Source organism: Eucyclogobius newberryi, unplaced genomic scaffold (assembly GCF_026437365.1).
Source record: "Eucyclogobius newberryi isolate DKJ021-1_F unplaced genomic scaffold, fEucNew1.0.hap1 SCAF_21, whole genome shotgun sequence".
Classification (NCBI taxonomy): Eukaryota; Metazoa; Chordata; class Actinopteri; order Gobiiformes; family Gobiidae; genus Eucyclogobius; species Eucyclogobius newberryi.
The window spans coordinates 25,115,757-25,138,899 of NW_027315846.1; the positions used below are offsets into that span (position 1 = coordinate 25,115,757).

General features: G+C 43.4%; 2 protein-coding genes across 3 annotated transcripts in view; one reads left to right on the forward strand and one right to left on the reverse strand.

The window, feature by feature from the left end:
• lbh (LBH regulator of WNT signaling pathway) overlaps positions 1 to 23,143 on the reverse strand; it is a 472,239-nt gene that overhangs the window by 338,252 nt on the left and 110,844 nt on the right. The gene's annotated exons all lie outside the window — the stretch shown is intronic.
• Positions 1 to 23,143, forward strand: part of ddhd1a (DDHD domain containing 1a) — a 39,687-nt gene that overhangs the window by 7,731 nt on the left and 8,813 nt on the right. Inside the window, exons 3-9 of one of the 2 annotated variants that reach the window (XM_072457318.1) lie at positions 1,172 to 1,348; positions 7,055 to 7,156; positions 10,108 to 10,236; positions 11,886 to 12,033; positions 14,790 to 14,899; positions 15,149 to 15,255; positions 22,830 to 23,092. In XM_072457318.1, coding sequence (XP_072313419.1) covers positions 1,172 to 1,348; positions 7,055 to 7,156; positions 10,108 to 10,236; positions 11,886 to 12,033; positions 14,790 to 14,899; positions 15,149 to 15,255; positions 22,830 to 23,092 — 1,036 coding nt within the window. The remainder of the gene's footprint in view (positions 1 to 1,171; positions 1,349 to 7,054; positions 7,157 to 10,107; positions 10,237 to 11,885; positions 12,034 to 14,789; positions 14,900 to 15,148; positions 15,256 to 22,829; positions 23,093 to 23,143) is intronic. The other variant, XM_072457319.1, reaches the window with a different exon arrangement.

The window sequence follows — 23,143 nt, forward strand, 5'->3', positions numbered from 1 at the left end:
CCACCCAAGTTGTATTATGTAGTTGAGCAAAATGATCAATGTTCCAGTAAAGATATGTCATAACAGCAGCTCTCGGGGTCAAAATAAGACCACTGAGCGCGATCTGCATCTCATTACATTCCGAAAAGAAGTGCGCTGTTAGCATGCTAGTTGTTGTTAGCTTTAGCGCGACAACAAAGCTCATGGAGGTGAATAATTAGGAAGCTCGGAATGCGTTGGGAAAGGTAAGGAATAACTTTGGACTGCTGCAAATGTTTAAGATGGTAAAAAATCTGATGCTGCGCCGTTTTAATGGCTTTAGTAAATCACCTAACCTACTTTCTTTACAAGTCATTTGCTCAGAAAGGATTATTTTCAACCATTCTTGCGGTCTGTGATGTGCGTTCTGTAAATGGCTTTCATGTCTCTGCTTAATTATCTTCCTTTTCCGAATTAACCTGAGTAGGAAAAAAGCCAAGCAGAGTTTTGTCCTTTTTTAAATAAACTTCCTTCACGATGACCTTCAAGCAGCAGAATCAATAGTAAAACTCTAAATGTGCAGTATCATTACAAAACATGTGCTGCAGTACATAAATAGTGCAATGAAACGTTTTAGTGGTGTTGATAAGAGTCATTAAAGCAACTTATTTCACTCTTCATCTCAAATCAATCAAAAACATGAAGAAAATGTTTCCCAAAATGCAAAGAAAACATGATGATGAAAACCACTCGGACATTAATTTTATTTACAGCTAGATTATTGAAAATGAAACTTAAATACAATTTTGTGGCTAGATTAAAAAAAAAATATATATAATTAATCTATAAAGAAAAGCAAATTAACTGACATTTTTACCATTTTGTGTTATAAATAAGACTTGGATCTGAACGGTCGACTTCTTTTACCTCCAGCAGCCTCCATTCTGGACATTTGAACTTTCTGATGACCTAGTATTTTAAAAGTTGTTTATTTGTCTGTTATTTGACTTATGATGATCGCTTCAGTCTAATCCACTCGCTCATCCTTTATGAACCTTTGATCGGGTAAGAAACCTCTTTTTCAAGGTTGACCTGGGCCTATTGATGGACATGCCAAGAGCCAATATATTACTGAATCTAAAAGTAAAAAGTACGATTGAATGAACCATAGAAGAAGGAGAAGAATGCATTTATCTCCTCTCTTCCTCCTCAGAACAAGACCACATCCCGGTGATGAGGGGGCAGTGGTTCGTGGACGGGACGTGGCTCCCTCTGGATGAAGAGGAGAGCGACCTGATCGAGCAGGAGCACCTCCGGCGCTTCAGGGGGCAGCAGGTGCAGGACACGCTGGAGACGGACATGGTGGTCAGCACTGTTGACCGCAGAGATGGTGAGCTCTCCTGCCGTTCCCATGGGTTTATGTGATGCGGGCGATAAAAGAGATTTCCCACAGCCAGATCATTGAGTTTGTTTTAAAAGTCGTCAACCAGGAGACGACAAAGAGTGGGATGTGGGGTAGAAAAACATGAAGAACACACGTTATGCAGTATTTGTATTCAGGCTGCACTGTATATTGTAATTTAATCAAAATTGCAATTCATTTTGGCGCAATTCTCAAATATCAAAGGTGATTATTTAGTTCTGTGCTTCTCAAACTGCGGTCCTTCGAGGTTGTGCTCCACAGCTCAAATATTTGCTGAATTTAGAGTCCATTTAATCCACATTTTTTATTTTATTTAACCGACAGAATGTTAGAGAATCAAATAATAATAGAGAAGCAGATTGAACATGTTTTTATTCTTGTTTAAAGCCTGTAGAGCACTGTATTTTACAACTGGTTTAGTGCCAGTTTAGACCTATGTTTTTAAATCTGGTGGTACTTTAGATGATATAAGGTCTTCTGCAAACAACAATATGTCCTGTCTTTATGTTTAAAAAAAAGGCTGTGGCTGCAGAGCCGCGGCGCGGTCAAATGGCCCAGCAGTTTCAGGAGCCGCGGCACGGCCATATAGCCTCATGGCTAACCCTAACCTTAACCTTAACCCTAACCCTAACCCGGGGCGGTCAAGTAGCCCAGCAGTTTCAGGAGCCGCGGCACAAATAGCCCAGCAGTTTCGGCCGCGCGCCGCGGCTCTGCAGACACTCCCTTAAAAGAAAGGATCTTGTACCTGTAGTTTTTTTGTTTTGAGACCTCGACAAACAAACGGGATGGGATTCTTGAATTAGTTCATCCTATAGAATTCCTATTTCTGTTGTCTCTCAAATGTCAATGCTCTTGAGTGTGCTCTTTGAAAACTACCCAACTTTTTAAACTTATATCGCAAATCTAATTACAAGTGTAGTACTTATTTGAAAAACTAGAAAAAAATCTTTTCCCCAAAATCGTGCCTCTCTAATTTGTATTATCATCCTTCAAACAGGATCTTTGAGTACCTTTTTACATTGGGATCTCTGGCATGTTTTAGAACTTAAACTCATTTACATACTGGAAGCATACATGACTTTATATCACAGTTTTTGACGGGAAGGGAGCAGGAGACCTCCAGAGCTCCACCCATGCTGTGTCTCCTGAGACTCAAAGGCAGAGGACCTTGTAAACATGCTTCATTAAACGAGCATGAGTGAAGCTAAAGCCAACTCCAGGAAGGTTTTTGACAAGGCAACTATGTTAGAACACAGTTTAAAAACTCAAAAAAGTGAATTTTTCAGTGACCGCAGCAGTAGAACCATCTGCCCCCTCAACCTCTCTGTGTCCTCTTCTTCTCCTCCACCACCAGTGTCACAGTCTATGCCTTGTGCCATGTGTAAAACTATCCTCATATTTGTATCTTTTTATTGTGTAAAACATGGATTTAAATCTCATTGCACCTTACATAACATTTCCATTTTAAATCGTAGGATTCTATTAAAACGGCACATTTTAAACATGTTCGGAAGCATTCACATTTGAGAAGACGTAAATCTGAACTGTTAATCCCATACGTTTCAGAAAATGTTTTAGTAGTCAGAATATTTCAATGTGTTATACTTCTTTTCCATATCCCACAGCTCTATCATCATATTCTGCCTTCATAACACACGCTTTCTCTACTGCAAAGGCCAAAGTTTATGTATTAAATGAAGTTCTCATTCTACCTCATTTGTCTCCTCGGGTTGAACTAAAACGTTGGACACAAAACAATGATCTGGTTATAAGAAATCTATTAAAAAGCTGGGGGAAGCAGAGTAATGTCATAACTCTATTTGATTGGTTTAGTATTGATTCAGATGGATGAGTGCTTTGTTTTTCACAGAAGAAGCTTGTGTTGTATTTTTTAAATGTAATATTATTTTTTTAAGGCCCGGCAGCTTGTATTATAGCTTTGATAGTGGTCCTTTTATTCAGTGGATCCTTCCGGCAGAGAGAGAGAGAGAGAGAGAGTGTGTGTGTGTGTGTGTGTGTGTGTCCGTGTGTGTGTGTGTGCGTGTGTGTGCGCGTGCGAGGTGGCAGACACACAGATGATGGCGACAGGGGAAAGTGCAGCACAAATGTTTATGTGATTTATTGTGATGCCAAAGCTGAGCACTAATTAGCAAATCCGGTAGAGGAAGTTCATTCAGGCTGTAAAAATAACTAAAATAACCTTAAAAAACCCGGTTACAGGTTAAACTGGATTAATTGCAGATGCCTTTGGTTAAATTGTTGCGATATTGACAAATAAATGAAATAATTGTTATATATTTCCTTTTTTCAAATGTTTTTCTTAATATATCCCAATAAGATCATGTATGTGGTCGGTAAATTTAAACACAAAAGTGCAGAAATAACACTTTCTACCCATTTGATAATATTGTACCAGATTTTATGGCTCTTTCTTAATGCGTTCACAACTTTCAGAGTCCAAAGCAGAGTTTACCTACACGCTAAAGCTAACCTCAACTAGCATGCTAACAGTGCACTTCCTGTTCCTGCTTCAGACAGCACAAAGTGGTCTCATTCTGACCTTAAACAGCTCCCCCTGCAGATCCCTTGTGAAAATTGATTGTCAGAAAAAGACCAAGTATTTTTATTTTCTTTCTTTGTCATTGTAAGACGGTATCACGTACAGAAACATTTCACATTCCCAAATATAAAAAACTGTCAGGGTTTCTTAGGAGAGTTGTCTTCTGGTTGATGTTGCATGGCTGGTTGTCCGCCCAGAGACAGAAGGGGGCGACTTCAGCGCCCCCAAAATACATATTTTACATCACAGGGAAAGATGTGCAATAAGTTTACAATGTTACTTGGTTCCGCTTTAATAGCTGCTTATATACACTGTACAAATAAACAATACATTTGTACTGGGGCAAAGTTAAATTGGGTACAGCTCCTTTAAGTATTGAATACTTATGATATTTAGTATTAGTATTATATTATTAGATATTTATTTTTATGTTAATTAGACCTTATTGCAGGTATTTGATTGTTTAAAAAAAAAAACATGGGCAATATTACTTGCCCTAAATTTGCATATTTATGGATCAAATATATTGTAGACGATAGAAACTTTTTCAGTTTTAGATCATGAACTCTGTATGGTTATGGGACAGAAAAAAACAACTCTACATTGCAGCTTGATAAGTTTTCATTACAAATCTACATATATCAATTCTAGTCTTTGTTAAATCATTTGTGTGTTTTAGTAACTCTGTTTGGCCTTATCTACAAACAAATAAGAACCTATTGACTATAAGTAGATTCTTTAAAAGTGCACGACTATTGATCTACGCAGCGTGCACTTATCTCTGCCTCCCACCCTCGAGGTAATGTTTAAAAAGTATAACGGTTTGTAAAAAGATGGCATACAGTATTCACATTATGTGCTACTGCTGCCATACTATCACTGTAAGAATGGAACACAACGTTAATTTTCAGCGTTCGCAGTAGAGGTGGTGTTATATTGTCTACAAGATAATACTATAATAGTTGTTTTCAAGGTTTGCAAAATAATATTATCAGTTACAAGTCTAAAAAAAATACCAAAAGAAAGGTTTTTGACAACACCCCTAATTTGCAGTTAAAGTTGAGCTTATTAATGGATTTCAAGCTTAAAATGAAAGGCTTTGTAACCTTTCTAGTGGTGGGTTTGCTACCTCCCCATCTCCATGGAGATGCTATCACTGCATCTTCCATTTTACCCAATTCAAATCGTACATTTTGTGCTTGGATTCATAGATCAACTGAAGTCTACTAAATAGAATCCAGTGCCCCTGTTTCAGGGGCACTGGATTTAAAAAAAACAGGTACATTTCATTTAAAAATCATGTTATTCCGATTGGTCAACCAGTTTGTACTTTTGCCAGACCAAACGTTAGCCCTCCAAACAGATGAAATGCAATTAGAGCTTCATAAATAATGTGTCCGTATTAAGGTGCATCAGCAGTGTATTGATAGGCCGTCCAGGAAAGCAGCTCCACGTGCACTTAGCTCAGCGCGTGCCGTGACTCTGCTGAGGTTTGCAAGTCAGATTTGTGCGCGAGAACCCCGAGTGATGGACACATGCTGATTTGAGAAACAAACGAGGGCCGCGAGCGAGGACTCTGACTCGCTGCACCGCTCCACAGACGGGCCTGGGACGTTAGAGGCAGAGAACCCACGTCATCTGCTTGTTTTTGCACTAGTTCAAACTGGAACAACACATCTGATCTTAAAGTGACGTATGACAGGTTTTTTACAATATTCTAATTTTGACTTTATTTAGTGTATTTATAACTATTGTACATATAAATTATTGTTTTACACCAATCGAGCTGGTATTAGTGAAGAAAATGTTGAAAAATCTGTAGGAAATGACAGGAAGTGACATCATTCTAGGGACCAGTCCAAGTTTATGCAGAATTTACACACATGAAACATGAATTCAACAAATAAAAGTGCTCTCATATATTTTTATTTGTCAAATAAAAAGAAAAATGACATTAGATGAGTTTTTGCCCAGTGTTTGCCGGGTAATTTCCTGTTGTGATGTCATCAATTACAAACAGGAAGTGATATTATAAACCTAAAAAATGAGCTATTCTGTGATGGCATGTTTAAGTTTTAGCAAAAATTGAAATATATTTATCTTACCTCTGTATCTACCTGCGTTGCATCAATGAAATTTCCCCATGTGGGACAATAAAGGAATATCTTATCTTATCTTATCTTAACTGCATTTTAGTGCAATGAGCGGTCCGACCTGTAGGGGGCACTTTAAAGACATTCATAGACCTGCTTTAGCAAGAAAATGTAACCAAGAACAGCAGCGCAATCACAACTAAACCTGGCATGCCATTCTATAAATCATGGATATAAAAGATGGACGATCTGAAAACTCAAAACAAAAGCACTTGTTTAACAGCACAACAATCAGCTTTGCATTTTCTAGTTTTAACCAAGTCAGTTTTGTTTGTCACATTGTGTTAAAGCAAAGATTCCTTGAGGTTGTGAAGCTAACGTTAACTAGACCGGAGGCTGTCACTCAGGTTAGATTAGATTTGAGTTTTGTTTTTTAATGCAATCTGACCATAAAAGACTGACTTATTACCGTCACAACAACACCTGAAATGAATATAATCAATCTGAGACAAACAACACAGCTCTAACATCATGTAAAACAACATTAAATCATCTGTAAAAATCCATAATCGCTTAGAACACGTTTTAAGTCAATGTAAAAAAGTCATAATATCACATAGACTGTCTTCTGCCTCCATATTCCATCCAAATAAGAAGGTCCCAGCAGCAGATATTGCGAGCGTGTTTACCCCCCCTAAAAGCATGCTAGTCAGACCTGCAATGCAGCTCTCGCTTCTATTTAATTACACGCACTAGTCTCGAGCCTTATGCCAAGTAGCAGTGCTGCGCTGTCTGGGGCTGCCTCCCGATTGTGCTGAGCGGGGCGCCCTGTCAACCGCACAACCCGTCGTGTGTGTGTGTGTGTGTGTGTCTGTGTGTGTGTGTGTCTGTGTGTGTCTGTGTGTGTGTGTGTGTGTGTGTGTGTCTGTGTGTGTGTGTGTGTGTGTGTGTGTGTGTACGATGTGAATTGTTGGCTTGTATCGCGCGGGTCACCATTACTCACTGTCTGTTGGTTGTCAGTTCTCTCCCACTTGCCCGCGTTTTACCTCCCCTTTCTGTTCAAATGGAGTGGATATCAGACCCGAGCTAGAACAGCAGGTCACAAACGCAAACGCTGCCAAGGTAATATTTGTTTTGTTTTTTATTTCTTTAGCCCTGTTAGCTTACTCCCTTCTCCTCTAGATGCTAGCTCTGTGTGGGACTTGATTTCCTTTTTCTGTTCTGGTTGTTAGAGGCTAGTTTATAGTGCTAGTCCTAGGCTCTGTTTGCAGTGGCTCTGTTGTGCATTCGCCCTTGTTTCACTTTTCCCTTCGCACCGATAACAGAGCCTAGAAGCTAGAGCTAGAGCCAGAGTACTGCGGCTGTTGCTTGGAAAATGTTTGTCTTTCCTTTCAACTTGATTTAGTCGAGACGGTAGAAAGAAGAGCGACTGTTGTTTCATTAGCTGATTATGACCAAAAAGCAAAATGACTTGAAGATTACGAATACTTATCCAATCACACTCATTCTCCCTAAAGTGGCACAGTTATTTAATCAGGTTGAAATTTAAGCATTTTAGAGTGCAAACCTTGATGTGGGCGTTTAACATCAGTGGTAACTCTCCCATTAAGACCACATAGTTCAAATCCCTTTCATTCACCATCATAATCATAATCATTTTCAATAGGGCTGAGGCTGAGACTCCGTGAGGTTTAATGAGAGGTCCACAGTCGAGTCAGAGTTTGGAGCAAAGGTCTGACTTTAGAGGAAGAAATGTCAGATTAAAATTATGTATTGTTAATGTTTATGAAATCATTACTAGGAGTATTTTTTTATATTTTATTTTGCTTTTGAAAAGACCAAATTGAAAAAAAATGTGATTCTTATTTTATTCGATATCGCCCAGCCATTAATATTTGTTTTTTTTAACCAATATCAATATCCAATATTTGTCTTGTTGTGTCTGATTACCAATATTAACATTATTATAATCAAAATCCATAGGATCACACATTTATCTCATAGTAATCAATATATCACTCACATTTGTTTATATAGCACTTTTTCAAAAGCATTCATGTTGACCTAAATGCTTCACAGGATAAGTTTCACACACATAAATGTGTGTGTATATACATTTTATATATACAACAGTATAAAAAAGATGCATTAAGGCTCAATATAGACAATGTTATCTGCTCAAACAGTGTTAAATGCCAGTGTTAAAGTGTTTAAGTTAAAGTAAATTAAAGTTGCACAATTTTGTAAACAGACAGTTTTTAACCTTTATTATTAATCTATTTCCCTTTTAATTAGTCTGTTTAAAAAGACAAATCCGATGCACTTGACAAACTGAATAACACACGAGCATTCAGACTGTGGCAGTGCAGAAAAAATATAACCTTTTTTTGAGCAGCCCAATCACTCACAGAACATTTAAGACCATCTAAAACTACCAAGCCTATAATATAACCTTCCTGAGCCACCGTACTTGACCCGCTAACCTAGCAGCCAGTCCACCCTGTTCCTCTTGTCATCTGTCCCTTTGGCAGAGTGTTTGTCTGTTTGATGAAGCGCTCCCAGTCCTCACTGCAGAGCCAGAACAAAGCGCTGTATTGAGGGACGAGCGGCGGCTTTAGAGCTGGACAGAGGAGCCTTTGTGATCCCGTAGTGGAGAGGCTGCAGATGATGACCGCTCACATGTCCATCTCTGCGTCCTGACTCGTCCTGACTGAGAGTACTGACCCTGTCCAGGAATGAGCCCAGCCACATAGGCCTAAGACGGAGCCTCTCATCCTGCCTAAAAACAATCACCTGTCACCTTTAACTGTATTTAATGTACAGTGTAGTCAGTCAACAAGTTAAAGGTGCACTATGTAACTTTTCTGGTGGCGCATGAAACATATCTATCTTAACTAACTAACTTGGTAAGTATTATTTATGTGTTTTTGAGCAAAAAACCCCAAACGATGACCACCAGGGGGGAGAAGGAGAAACCGCTGTAATAAATGTATTGGTTAAAATGTGACGTAGTGGTGCTTTATAGTCTGACTACCACATTGTAAACTCAGAAGTAAGTAAAAAAAATACCATATTAACACAATAATACTCTAGAATTTACATAGAACAGTTTGCACTCTTGACTCTCCTTTTTGAATAGTCCCTAGTTAGAACTTATTCAGCAAACAGCTCTTTTGGTTCAGCGCCAGACTCTCTCAGCACAAAGACGGGATCAACGCACTTCAAACCCCCACCTCTCCCCACTTTTCACCAAGTGTCCTTGTTCACCCTTTTAGCATCGTCTCATGAGCTGATAGTTGAGATTCACTCAGCCAGCCTCTTTTCATTCTTTTCTTTTAATGAAAAAAAGCTAAATCCTTCACTGTTTTAACAAGGAATGCACCAATTCACCCTTTTCCATACGATTTGAGCTTTGAGTATCTGCTGTTAACGGACACCAGGTTACTTTCCTTAAAAGTACTTCAACATGTGCCCAAAACTAGTAGATAATCTCATAATAATATGCTTCTAATATCACTTGTACACCCATTACAATAACCACAATAAAACCAGTATCGGCGCGGCTATCGATACTGATATTTGTATTGGTGCATCCCTAGTTTGAACTCTTCGGATCTGTTCTCTCATCTTCACCTTGCCAAATCGGTCCAATCCGCTCCACGAGACAAAGTCAAATCGCTACTCGAAAGTACAAAATCAAGTACAACATTTGTTCTAAATAATTGGCTAATCCTCAAGCACACCACCTCGCTGGCACGCCCTCCGCTGCAGTGACCCAATCAACAGCTTTCCGAGCGCCCTCCGTTGCCATAGCTCCGCTCTTACTTGCCCCGGTCCCAGCATCAGAGACTGAAGGCAAGGAAGAGCCGATACCCCCGATGGTGGAACTGTTGTTGTTGTTGTGTTGTCGTGTTGTTGTTGTTGTGTGTTTCCAAGCCCCTGCAAATCAATGCCCCACGTTGCATTTGATTGGGCTGTTTGACCACACTGCCTCCTGCGTTAGCCCGGTTTAAGTGTCCTTCCACTGATGAACCTTTTGTATTAACTGCCAGCTTTGTCCTTGCCGCCCGCAGCCATCCACCACCTGAAACTGAGTCGGACCCACGTGGACTGGCACTGCGTGGAAGAAGTCTACCTCTACAGCGACGCAACCACCTCCAAGATTGCGCGAACGGTCACGCAGAAACTGGGCTTCTCCAAAGGTTTGTTTGCGGAGACGGGTAGTGACGGGTCATGTTGTTGATGAGGGAAGCTGTAGGACAACACGTGAGCTCTCCACGACTATTGCCGCGCCTTTTGAGTGGGAAAAAGTCCTCCAAGTTGAGCTTACAACAGGAAGCTGAAACCCAAGAGAAGAGGTTATGCAGAGGACACAACACGATGACATCTGCTCTGGTAACAAATCAAAATGTGAATGAACAGCCACAGTCTAATAACTAATATAAAGTATACAACCCTCTAAATATTTAGTTTGTATCTGGCATGTAAAAAAAGAGAATAAATCAACCCTAGAAACCCAGATAAACAACAGAAGACATTGGGATGACACACAGTTGATCCTTTCTCTGCTTAAATAAGATGTATTTGAGTCTTAAGTGTTCAGGAAATGTATTGTTGTTGTGAGTTGAGTTGAAGTGTCCTATATCACCCCCTGTTGTTACAAGCTAGCCAAGTTCAGCCCAGTGTGAGTAACAATGGAGCATCATTCAGGTTCAATTTGACTGTATCAAGTTAATTTGAGCCAATTCCACAAAGTGAGTAAAAAAAACCAAGCACATGTTATCAGTTGTTCTTATTAAATGACTCAAACATTTTAAAATAGCTTCTTCATGAAAGTCTATATCCGTGTGGCGCTCTTTTACAGTTTGTACAGTCTAATGTCAGCAGGGAGAGGCTCCAGGCCTGCACTTCCCCTAATGGAGGAAGTGACAGTGTTTGAGAGAAACACATGGAGGAATGAGGTGTGCTCTTCACTGGAATTATAATCTCACCCATTCAGTAGATTATACGCCCAAATGTATAACTGCAATAACATGAGAAGGTCAGTGTTTTAACCACATGTGACTGTGGTGTCCTCCTGTCTTGCCCCAGTGGAGTCATTTAAAGGCTGTGTGATGCCTGTAGATTAGAGCAGAGCTGCCAGCAGAGCTCTCCATCTCCTGACACACAAATGCTGAACGGCCAAAATCTCCTGAGTCCTGTCACACGACACATGACCTGTCCAAGTGTCCAGTGGGTGAGAAAGCAGTGCATTTTCCACATCTGAAAAGAACGGGGCTGCACTGGTCACTACACCGGTCAATATAGCCCATAATGCATTGCAAGAGTGTTACGGGTTAGAGAGGACATTTGGATTAAGCTTATATTTATTTTTAAAAGAAAACTTTGCTTTATTGAAGCTTAATTAAAACAAAATCATAACTGAAATGGTCATAGTGAATAGTGATAGTGCAGTGCTCTTAATCCTGAACATAAATCCCCTCCGCCGGATTACACAATGTTCTAATAATCACAACAATGGCCGTTTACATGCACACCCAAATCTGATTATCTGATTTCTGGATTTTTAAGATTACTTATATGACTTGCAAACCACAAACTCTGATGTGAGTAATCATAAAGACCACGATCTGAAAGAAATCCAATGTTTTTGCAGTTTCCATGTCATTTAAACTTCTCGTAGCTGCTTTTGAGTGGCCACTGTTGTCCTGTAACTGATTCATTCTGTGTTTTCAACATTCTACTGTGTTTCTAGTCGCCGGCACAAAACCTTGACCTTTTGACCTCTCACCCTCTGGTCTGTTTGGACTGTATACATCATGACACTCCGGGTGCTGTGCTTGTGTTGCAGCCTCCAGCAGCGGCACGCGGCTGCACCGGGGCTTCGTGGAGGACTCGTCTCCGGAGGACAGGCCCCCTCAGACCACACACATCGTGTTTGTGGTGCACGGGATCGGACAGAAGATGGACCAGGGACGCATCATCAAAAACACTGCAATGTGAGTGAGTGAAAGGGGTTGTTGTCCTGTGCAGCCGGGCCCTGGCTTGGGTTCAAAGGTTAAAAAACAACCTCACCTGGCCCAAAAACACACATAAATAAGTGTATAGTGATGTATAAAGTGATATTTTGGAACCTTTGTGGTTTATTTTACAGTCATATTACACTTCTAACCACAGCTGAAGCCGAACTGACACAAACCACAGCACTCACTGTTGTTCACCTCCTCGTCCTCTCCTTCTCCTCTGCCTCACATCCCGTAGAACATCCCGTAGAGAAGGAGTGGTTTGTTCTCCTGATCCAGGCTTTGACTTCTCTCTTGCTACAATAATATTAGCTTAAATACTGTTGGAGTGGTGTAGTGTGCACTTTCTCACCACCAGGACTCCTTGTGAACCCACAGTCTCTCGTTGTGTAGTGTGTCTTCAGCTTAAATGGATGAATGTTCCAAAGTTCTAGTAATATTCCTCATATAGTTTATTACTAAATTGATGGTCATAATGTGTGTTTTTCTGTCGATTGCACAGTCCTAACCACAAATACTTTTAAAATGAGTCTCTGCAGTACTAGCCGCTGTGTTGTAAGTAATGTGGCGTAGGCATCGAGCAAACATCCCACTTCCACTCTGATATGTTTCCATGCCTGGTGTGTAAACTCTCTGGAAACATATGCTGCGTCATCACCCATTGGTCCTCCAGCTGCCGCTAAAGCTCCTGGCGCCGTTCTCCGTGACAAAGGGCCAAACCAGGGCGCTACACACAGCTTAGCCCAGCTCAGGCACAGTCAGGCCAGGCTGCTTCCTGCTGCTTCACTCCAGATTAGTGACAGCCACCACACTCACTATTAAGCTATTAGTTTAGTGGTTCAAGCTAGAAGAATTTAAAATGTGTTCTGAGGTCTAGAACCAAGACCAAAAATGGTTTTCAAAAGTACATACATTGTTCATATTTTAAACATAAAACACAAGAAACTGGACAAATAAATACATACATTGTTTTTTTGAATGTCTTCAAGGATTATAGATATACATTACATTCTAGCTGCAGGTTTAACGTTCAAAGCTGATTATTGGAAAAGGAGAAGAGTGTACAAAGAGTATTAAATGTGTGCTGTGTGTAGCTTGGTCAGGAATATTCCACTGTATGGCATGTTTATTTCCAGGCCGCCACCTCGTTTGCAAGGTATCTTTGAGCAACAAATCCACCTGCAATTATATCAATTATAGGTAGAAATGTTTAAAGCCCTACTGTGGGACATTGCGGACAACATGTAGTGGATATCAAAAATGATTTCTGATCTGTGGCACCAGTGTTCTGTCTGCTCATGTGTCAGTGCCTGAGTGTCCTCAGTGCATCAGTCTTTTTGAACTGAACAATGAGTAAAAATGGAAATAAAGGTTAAAATATGGCTCTATGTTTATCATACAACAAATGACTTTACATCTCAGACAAATACATTTTTATAAATATCCTTCATATAGACTACTGGCTACATCAAAACAGATGTGGGATACCGGTATCGGCTCAAACTAAATCCACACAGAAGCATTACGCTCTTCGTCTAAACGCTCTGTTCTCCCTGCGGCTTGTCCTAATGTGCCTTCTGCTGCTCTCGTCCTCAGAGCGCACACCTAAACGCTCCTCTGCACCCCCCCGTCCCGTCCTAGGCCGCCCCTCTCTTTGTGTATGCAGCGCTGTGTGCTTCACGTACACTGCAAACTGCAGCAGTGCAGCTAATGTGGCTTTTGCTGCATCACCGAGCAGAGCCGGAGTCTTTCCTCTGCTCCGGACAGCTAGTCTCTCCTGTGGCAGTGCTCTGAACAGCCCAGTGTAAATATGTTTCATAGTTTTAGATCAGTCAAGTTGTAGTTTGTCAAGAAATGGTTTTAAATAAAAGTAGCGCTGAGTTCTAAAACCGAACCCCCTGTGATGTCATCGTCTGAAATGCAGGGACAATTTAAACTCGACTGACACAATTTGTCACAATATTAATCCATCAAAACAAAGGTGTTATCTGGCATTATTATCTGTCAAATCATAAATATTGTGCAATTGATATGTATTTTGGGCCTTGCTAGCTGTTGAATTCCCTCTGTCACATGTGCTGCTCGTGTCCAAACAAGAAGTAACATTATAAACTTCAAATCATAAATATTGTGCAATTGATATGTATTTTGGGCCTTGCTAGCTGTTGAATTCCCTCTGTCACATGTGCTGCTCGTGTCCAAACAAGAAGTAACATTATAAACTTCTCCAAAACCATCAAACTGTGGAGAAATTTAATCCAATCTTAAATATCACGTTCATTACGATTTTGTGAAATTTGTAGTCTAAGCTGTAGTTTCAAAATCATAATATTTCAGATTTAGCTAAAAATGCCTATTTTATTGTTTACAGAGCAACCGTCCTGTAAACAGGGGCCAAAGCCTGTTTGACAACACTTTTATTTTGTTAAATGAATGTTGAAACTCTGAAAATGGTGTTCCTTGTTTGTTTGTCGTTGCTTCTTGGATGTAATTTTGTCTATTGTCAAAGTCATTCCGTGGAATATTCCAAAAAGGGCCATAACGTCTAGAAGGAGGTAGTGTACGCTCCATGAAAAGTTCCGCAGTGCACCTTTTCACCTGATAAGTGGAAGTGATAGATTTAGTGTTGTTCAGGGCCAGACTCGCCTCTATAAACCATCTGAGATCTGCTTACACCGCACTCTGTTTCTATCCGTACCCGTGTTCCTAATGTGAGTCTTCCTGTTGCGTAGGCTGAGAGATGGAGTGAGGAAGATGGAGGAGAAGCACTTTGCGTCCCACAACGATGAGCACGTGGAGTTCCTGCCCGTGGAGTGGCGCTCAAAACTCACTCTGGACGGAGGTGTGTATCACTGGGGATTCCCACACTACAGCCCTACACAAACTCCGGCGTTACTTCTGTATTCTGCATATGAACACGAGGAACATGGGGAACAGAAAGTAGTTCTTTGCACGTGTGACGATGTAGTCGCTACTATTGTGCCATCATGTGTTCACAAGCTCGTAAACGATATGACTGAGAGTAACTTGTTCTAACTAGAGTCGTGAACTTAAAGCTAGAGATTGACCGATATGTTTTGTGCACTCGCAGACGCCGTGGAAACCATCACTCCAGACAAAGTGCGAGGGCTGAGAGACCTCCTCAACAGCAGTGCCATGGACATCATGTATTATAACAGTCCTTTGTATCGGGACGAGGTCAGTCGTCTGGATTTCCACTCCTCAACTCTCTTTCCTCTGCATCTCTGTCTCTCTCCACTACATCCACTCATCTAGACCCTCCTCAACCTCATCTAACCATTACTTAAGTTAGTTTATGTATTTAACACAATTGACATTAACCTTCTCAGGAGAGATCCATTGTACCAGGCTGAAGCTCAAGTGCTATTTTGCACCTGTCGTCCCTGTGCAGGCTGATGTTATGAAGTCTCACTGAGGGGAGGAGCCTGTTGTACATGGTTATAGTGGTGAGGGAAGCCTACGCAGACAAGGGGGAGAACATGCAAACTCCACACAGAAAGGCCAAATTGATCCCTGGACCTTCTTGCAGTGAAGTGAGGGCGTTAACCACTCTGCTAACGTGCCGCATTCTACCAACACATGTGCCTCGTTCTGGTTTATGGTTGAAGGGGACAAATTAGGCAAAATACACTTTAATGAGCTTTGAACAACAGTGTTTCCTCATCATAAGTTGTCAAAGTTGTATTTTGTCCTGCAGCTGAGGCGCCAGTGTTCAGAGTATTCCTGTCTACACCTACCCCCTACCCCCGCCCACATCTTGTACATTGTGATTATTTGAAAAATGAAGAGTCGGTGTGACAAATGTAGAGTTTTGAAATGTCACATAGACACAACTTGTGGACGACGACCTGCTGCTTGTTCTCGGGGCCTGACTGATATATTTTAGGGACCGATATCGATATAAAAGACTGTTGGAGGTGCTGATGACGAGCATAAATGCCGATATATAGATTTGATAATGTAAAAATAAATTGTTTATATGCAGCTGATGATAAAATGTGCCAGACTCTATTAGTTTTAAATTATGTTTGTTTAGGCGGGATTTTCTGTTTTTCTGCCTCTTAACTGAAACTTTGTCTGCACAACATACTTTTTTGATAAACTTCTACTATTGAAGTGGATTGACCTCGCTAAAGGTGCGGTTAGCCTAATATGCCTGCGCTCTACGGTAATTTATGTGTAAATGTCAAACATGAATGCCTTTTTTCACGACTCATTACATGTGAATGTAAGTCCAGTAAATACAGATTCAGCCATAAGAACTTTATAGAAGCCAATGAGAGAGGAGAGCCAATGTTTACAATGTTGTGGTAGCACTTCATGAGCTAAGCGCTAACTAAAGTGAACGAAAGAAACAAAGCATCAACATGGACACATTACAACAGTCAGTGCTCAAACAGGCACCTTAGACTACAACTCTTAAGATTTATTTTAATCCTGACTCCAAACGATTGTCCGCAGTGAATATAATATAAGTATGCTATCGTTAGCTGAGCAGAATCTTCTCTCTTCTCCACGCTCACACTTTGATTTAAGTCCTATGGTTGATAATTCTTCAAGTGCCCATATCGGCTCATAATATCGGCTTCATATATATCTATCGGACCCGAGTGAAATGTCACTACGAAGAGGCGGGGCTTATCAGTTCTGCAGCTTTGAACAGCAAGTCAATGGACCTGTTTCAATAACTAAGCCGCTTTAGATCAATATTGTGGTTTACTGTAAACAAAATGATCAAACTGATGATATATTTGTATTATACTGCAATACTGAATATCTAAAAATAGAATAATATCTCGTGTTCTATCTCTACTATCACTGTCCACAGTGAAGAAAAATGGGCTCAAAGCTCAAATAAACTGTGGTGAAATGATTGTTTGTTCAAAAGTAGGGTTATTATTCAATCACAAAGGCGTAATTGCTTTCAGTGAAAGGATTAATGTGGACCCAATCCCAGACAGGTGTTAATCTGATTTGTAGGCTTTCTTTATTACATCATCATTTTAGATTGAGGGCAGGGCAATTTATAACTGATTTATTGTTTTTGGTCAGGGAGGTGAGGTTCTTGGGGGTCACCTTTGACGAGAGGCTTAGTTGGCGTCGGCACATTGATGAGGTCAGTGGTAAATGCAAAAGGGTGAATAACTTGCTTCGTTGTCTATCCGGCCAGGACTGGGGGGCCAGCAGAAGGTCGCTCCTGGGTATTTATCGGGCCGTCATGAGGGCGGCTATTGATTATGGCTGTATAGCCTACATGTCTGCGGCTGAGACTAACTTAAAGAAGCTTGATGTGGAGCAAGCCCAGGCCTTGCGCATCTGCTGTAGGGCTTTTAGGACCTCCCCTGTCTCGGCGCTGCAGGTTGAGTTGGGGGAATTGCCGTTACGGCTCCGGAGGCTAGAACTTCTGTTGGCTTACTGGGTGAATGTGCAAGGTCATACGAGCTCTCACCCGGTGAGGGACTTTCTCAGGGTTGATGGGGGGCAGAGTGAGGCTGGCGGTATGATTTTCAGCCAGGTAGGAAATGCGAAGGCGCGGCTTGCGGGGGTTGGTGATCTGCGTGTGAGCCCGTCGGTGGCTTTGTCTGCTATAGCTCCGTGGAAGTTTGTCCCGGCTCCTGTTGATGTTAGCTTGCATGGCAAGCTTAGAGGAGTCGCTGGGAGGGCACCGCAGTTTGCCGTTCAAGCGCTCATCGATAAGCACTCAGGTGATGTGTTTATTTATACCGACGGGTCTAGGGATCCTGAGAGTGGGCGTACTGGCGCCGCTTATTTTGTGCCTGACCTGGGGCTAGCGGTCAAGAAGAGGTTGACAGATCGCCTTTCTGTTTTCACGTCGGAACTTATAGCGATACGGTTGGCGTTGGAATGGGCGGAATCTGCTTTGCAGTGTTGCGGCATTGTGGTGGCCTCTGACAGCCTTTCTGCATTGCAAAGCATTAAATCTGGGAAATCGGATTGCAGACAGGATGTGTTGAATGGCATCTTCTGTCTGATGCTCTCCCTGTCCAGGAAGGATGTGAGGGTTTCCTTCATTTGGGTCCCTGCGCATGTGGGGGTGGATGGTAACGAAATGGCTGATGCACTGGCTAAACGTTCCCTTCGGCGGCCATCAATTGATGTGGCGGTTGAGTTAAGCAAATCTGAAATCAAGCCTGTTATCAAGAGTCATGTGGTCGGCCTTTGGCAGGAATTTTGGAGCCACTGTGTTACTGGACGGCATCTCTATCACATACAGGGTAGTGTGGGTCCTTGCGGGTCTATGGGCAGGAACGCGTGGGAGGAAAGGGCCTTCGCCCGCATGAGGATTGGCCATACTGGACTCAATTGGTCACTAAGTAGGATAGGCAAACATCCGACCGGTCTGTGTGGTCACTGTCGGGTGCCAGAGACTGTCGAGCATGTGCTGATTTGCTGTGAGGCTTATGATAGGGAAAGGGCCGGGTTGGCCTTGTGGTTTCGGAATAATGGGCGGGAGTTCAATCTGCGGAACGTTCTGGCGATCCAGTCACAGGGTTTGTGTCAGGCTGTGGTTGCTTACTTATGTAGCACAGGGCTGGGTAAACGTTTATAGAGGTGGGGGGTGTTGGAGACTGAGCCGAGGATGAGGAGCAAGAGGATGTTCTAACGCGCTTGGACTTCATGGGCCTAGAAACGCCAAAGTGATGGAAGAAGGACTTCTAAAGGATAAAACGACAAAGACGTCCCATGACCTCATGGGCTTTGTAAAACAACAAAGACGTCCCATGATCTCATGGGCTTTGTACTTCCAAAGCACCGAACGTCAAAGAGGGCGAGGAAGGTGAAGAAGAGTCTCCCTGGAATAAAGCCGGTTGGTCTCTGACACAACAACTATTCTAGTCACAAGAACACATCATGACCTCATGGGCTTTGTGGCGCCGGGGCGATGGGAGGAGTACTTTTGCGGACTGCGACAGAGTCTGAGGACTGCGAAGCGTCTGGGGAGTGGGGTCTGGCGGTGGTGCAACGCTCGGATGCCAACCGCCATAGGGCAACAGCAACAACAACAACAACAACAACTATTCTAGTCACAAAGACATATCATGACCTCATGGGCTTTGTAACACCAAAGCAATGGAAGGAGTTCTTTTACGGACTACGACAGAGTCTGAGGACTACGACAAAGTCTGAGGAATAAAGTCTGGCGGTAATGCAACACTTGGATGCCAACCGCCATAAAACAACAACAACAACAACAACAACAACATTGTTTTTGATTTTTTTAATCCCCAAACAAAAAAAACACCTTGAACCTTATCCTTTTAAGTCAGGGAATAGGTCCAGATTAATTGTAATGTATTTTCAGATGATGTACAATCAGGTCTTTGTGATTGAATAATTTCACATTTTGAAGTGGAAGTGCAAAAGACAATTTAATTTGAGTTTGTTTATACTGACAAAGAAGATGTTGAACTTTGTGCCATGTTACAGTTTAGGATGTTGGGAATGTGATCAATACATTTGCACTGCTGCAAAGCATTTAAAATGAACTTTTTATGTTTTTAGGACAGTAAAACTCAGGTACAACACCCTTTAAAAGTCACATATGTTTGCTTTTAATCATGTTCTTTTAACAGTCCCCTCATCACAAACATACCTGGAGCTCATTCACTCTAGTTTGATGAATCCTGGAACAAGCCAGAAACACTGCAAGTCATGTTGTTGTTTTTTATACCTAAAACAAAAAGGTACTCAAGAGCAGGTTTAAGTGATAATAATAATACAAATAATGCTTCATACATTTGTTCTGAAAATGCGGTTACTAAGAATTGTCCACAATTTGGCAACACTATTTCCCCATTGAGTTATAAAGCTCCTTCCCCTCATCTGAAATGCTCATGAAATTGTAGCACGTGCCCTCTGTACCCTCTTATAGCACGTGAGCGTGCCCTCTGTACCCTCTTATAGCACGTGAGCGTGCCCTCTGTACCCTCTTATAGCACGTGAGCGTGCCCCTCTGTACCCTCTTATAGCACGTGAGCGTGCTCTCTGTACCCTCTTATAGCACGTGAGCGTGCCCTCTGTACCCTCTTATAGCACGTGAGCGTGCCCTCTGTAAGCACGTGAGCGTGCCCTCTGTACCCTCTTATAGTATGTGAGCGTGCCCTCTGTAAGCACATGAGCGTGCCCTCTGTACCCTCTCATAGTACGTGAGCGTGCCCTCTGTACCCTCTTATAGCACGTGAGCGTGCCCTCTGTACCCTCTCGTAGTACGTGAGCGTGCCCTCTGTACCCTCTTATAGTACGTGAGCGTGCCCTCTGTACCCCCTTATAGCACGTGAGCGTGCCCTCTCTACCCCCTCATAGTACGTGAGCGTGCCCTCTGTACCCTCTTATAGCACGTGAGCGTACCCTCTGTACCCTCTCATAGTGCGTGAGCGTGCCCTCTGTACCCTCTTATAGTACGTGAGCGTGCCCTCTGTACCCTCTTATAGCACGTGAGCGTGCCCTCTGTACCCTCTTATAGTACGTGAGCGTGCCCTCTGTACCCCCTTATAGCACGTGAGCGTGCCCTCTCTACCCCCTCATAGTACGTGAGCGTGCCCTCTGTACCCTCTTATAGCACGTGAGCGTACCCTCTGTACCCTCTCATAGTACGTGAGCGTGCCCTCTGTACCCTCTTATAGTACGTGAGCGTGCCCTCTGTACCCTCTTATAGTACGTGAGCGTGTCCTCTGTACCCTCTTATAGTACGTGAGCGTGTCCTCTGTACCCTCTTATAGTACGTGAGCGTGCCCTCTGTACCCTCTCATAGTACGTGAGCGTGCCCTCTGTACCCTCTCATAGCACGTGAGCGTGCCCTCTGTAAGCACATGAGCGTGCCCTCTGTACCCTCTCATAGTACGTGAACGTGCCCTCTGTACCCTCTTATAGCACGTGAGCGTGCCCTCTGTAAGCACGTGAGCGTGCCCTCTGTACCCTCTCATAGTACGTGAGCGTGCCCTCTGTACCCTCTTATAGTACGTGAGCGTGCCCTCTGTACCCTCTTATAGTACGTGAGCGTGCCCTCTGTACCCTCTTATAGTACGTGAGCGTGTCCTCTGTACCCTCTTATAGTAAGTTAGCGTGCCCTCTGTACCCTCTCATAGTACGTGAGCGTGCCCTCTGTACCCTCTTATAGTACGTGAGCGTGCCCTCTGTACCCTCTTATAGTACGTGAGCGTGCCCTCTGTACCCTCTTATAGTACGTGAGCGTGCCCTCTCTACCCTCTTATAGTAAGTGAGCGTGCCCTCTGTACCCTCTCATAGTACGTGAGCGTGCCCTCTGTACCCTCTTATAGTACGTGAGCGTACCCTCTGTACCCTCTTATAGTACGTGAGCGTGCCCTCTGTACCCTCTTATAGTACGTGAGCGTGCCCTCTCTACCCTCTTATAGTACGTGAGCGTGCCCTCTGTACCCTCTTATAGCACGTGAGCATACCCTCTAAGCACGTGAGCGTGCCCTCTGTACCCTCTCATAGTACGTGAGCGTGCCCTCTGTACCCTCTCGTAGTACGTGAGCGTGCCCTCTGTACCCTCTCGTAGTACGTGAGCGTGCCCTCTGTACCCTCTCGTAGTACGTGAGCGTGCCCTCTGTACCCTCTTGTAGTACGTGAGCGTGCCCTACCCTCTCGTAGTACGTGAGCGTGCCCTCTGTACCCTCTTATAGTACGTGAGCGTGCCCTCTGTACCCTCTCATAGTACGTGAGCGTGCCCTCTGTACCCTCTTATAGTACGTGAGCGTACCCTCTTATAGTACGTGAGCGTACCCTCTTATAGTACGTGAGCGTACCCTCTGTACCCTCTTATAGTACGTGAGCGTACCCTCTTATAGTACGTGAGCGTACCCTCTTATTGTACGTGAGCGTGCCCTCTGTACCCTCTTATAGTACGTGAGCGTGCCCTCTGTACCCTCTTATAGTACGTGAGCGTGCCCTCTGTACCCTCTTATAGTACGTGAGCGTGCCCTCTGTACCCCCTTATAGCACGTGAGCGTGCCCTCTCTACCCCCTCATAGTACGTGAGCGTGCCCTCTGTATCCTCTTGTAGTACGTGAGCGTACCCTCTGTACCCTCTTGTAGTACGTGAGCGTGCCCTCTGTACCCTCTTATAGTACGTGAGCGTACCCTCTCGTAGTACGTGAGCGTACCCTCTGTACCCTCTTGTAGTACGTGAGCGTGCCCTCTGTACCCTCTTGTAGTACGTGAGCGTACCCTCTGTACCCTCTTGTAGTACGTGAGCGTGCCCTCTGTACCCTCTTATAGTACGTGAGCGTACCCTCTCGTAGTACGTGAGCGTACCCTCTGTACCCTCTTGTAGTACGTGAGCGTGCCCTCTGTACCCTCTTGTAGTACGTGAGCGTACCCTCTGTACCCTCTTGTAGTACGTGAGCGTGCCCTCTGTACCCTCTTGTAGTACGTGAGCGTACCCTCTGTACCCTCTTGTAGTACGTGAGCGTGCCCTCTGTACCCTCTTGTAGTACGTGAGCGTACCCTCTGTACCCTCTTGTAGTACGTGAGCGTGCCCTCTGTACCCTCTTATAGTACGTGAGCGTACCCTCTCGTAGTACGTGAGCGTACCCTCTGTACCCTCTTGTAGTACGTGAGCGTGCCCTCTGTACCCTCTTATAGTACGTGAGCGTACCCTCTCGTAGTACGTGAGCGTACCCTCTGTACCCTCTTGCAGTACGTGAGCGTGCCCTCTGTACCCTCTTGTAGAACATGCCCTGTCTAAAGCGGTTGCCGTGTTACAGATCACCAAAGGCTTGACGCAGGAGCTGAACAGACTCTACAGCCTCTTCTGCTCCCGGAACCCGGACTTCGAGGAGCGGGGGGGAAAGGTGTCTGTGGTGTCGCACTCTCTGGGCTGCGTCATCACCTATGACATCATGACGGGCTGGGACCCCGTGCGCTTCTGCCTGCAGGAGACTCGCTCCATGGAGGAGGAGCTGGACCAGCGCTGGATGTCCTACGAGGAGAGGCACGTTCTGGACCAGATCAAGATCACCAGGAAGAGGTACAAACAGAGCCTGAAATGTGCTGGATTGTGTCCGGGCTCCAGGGGTTT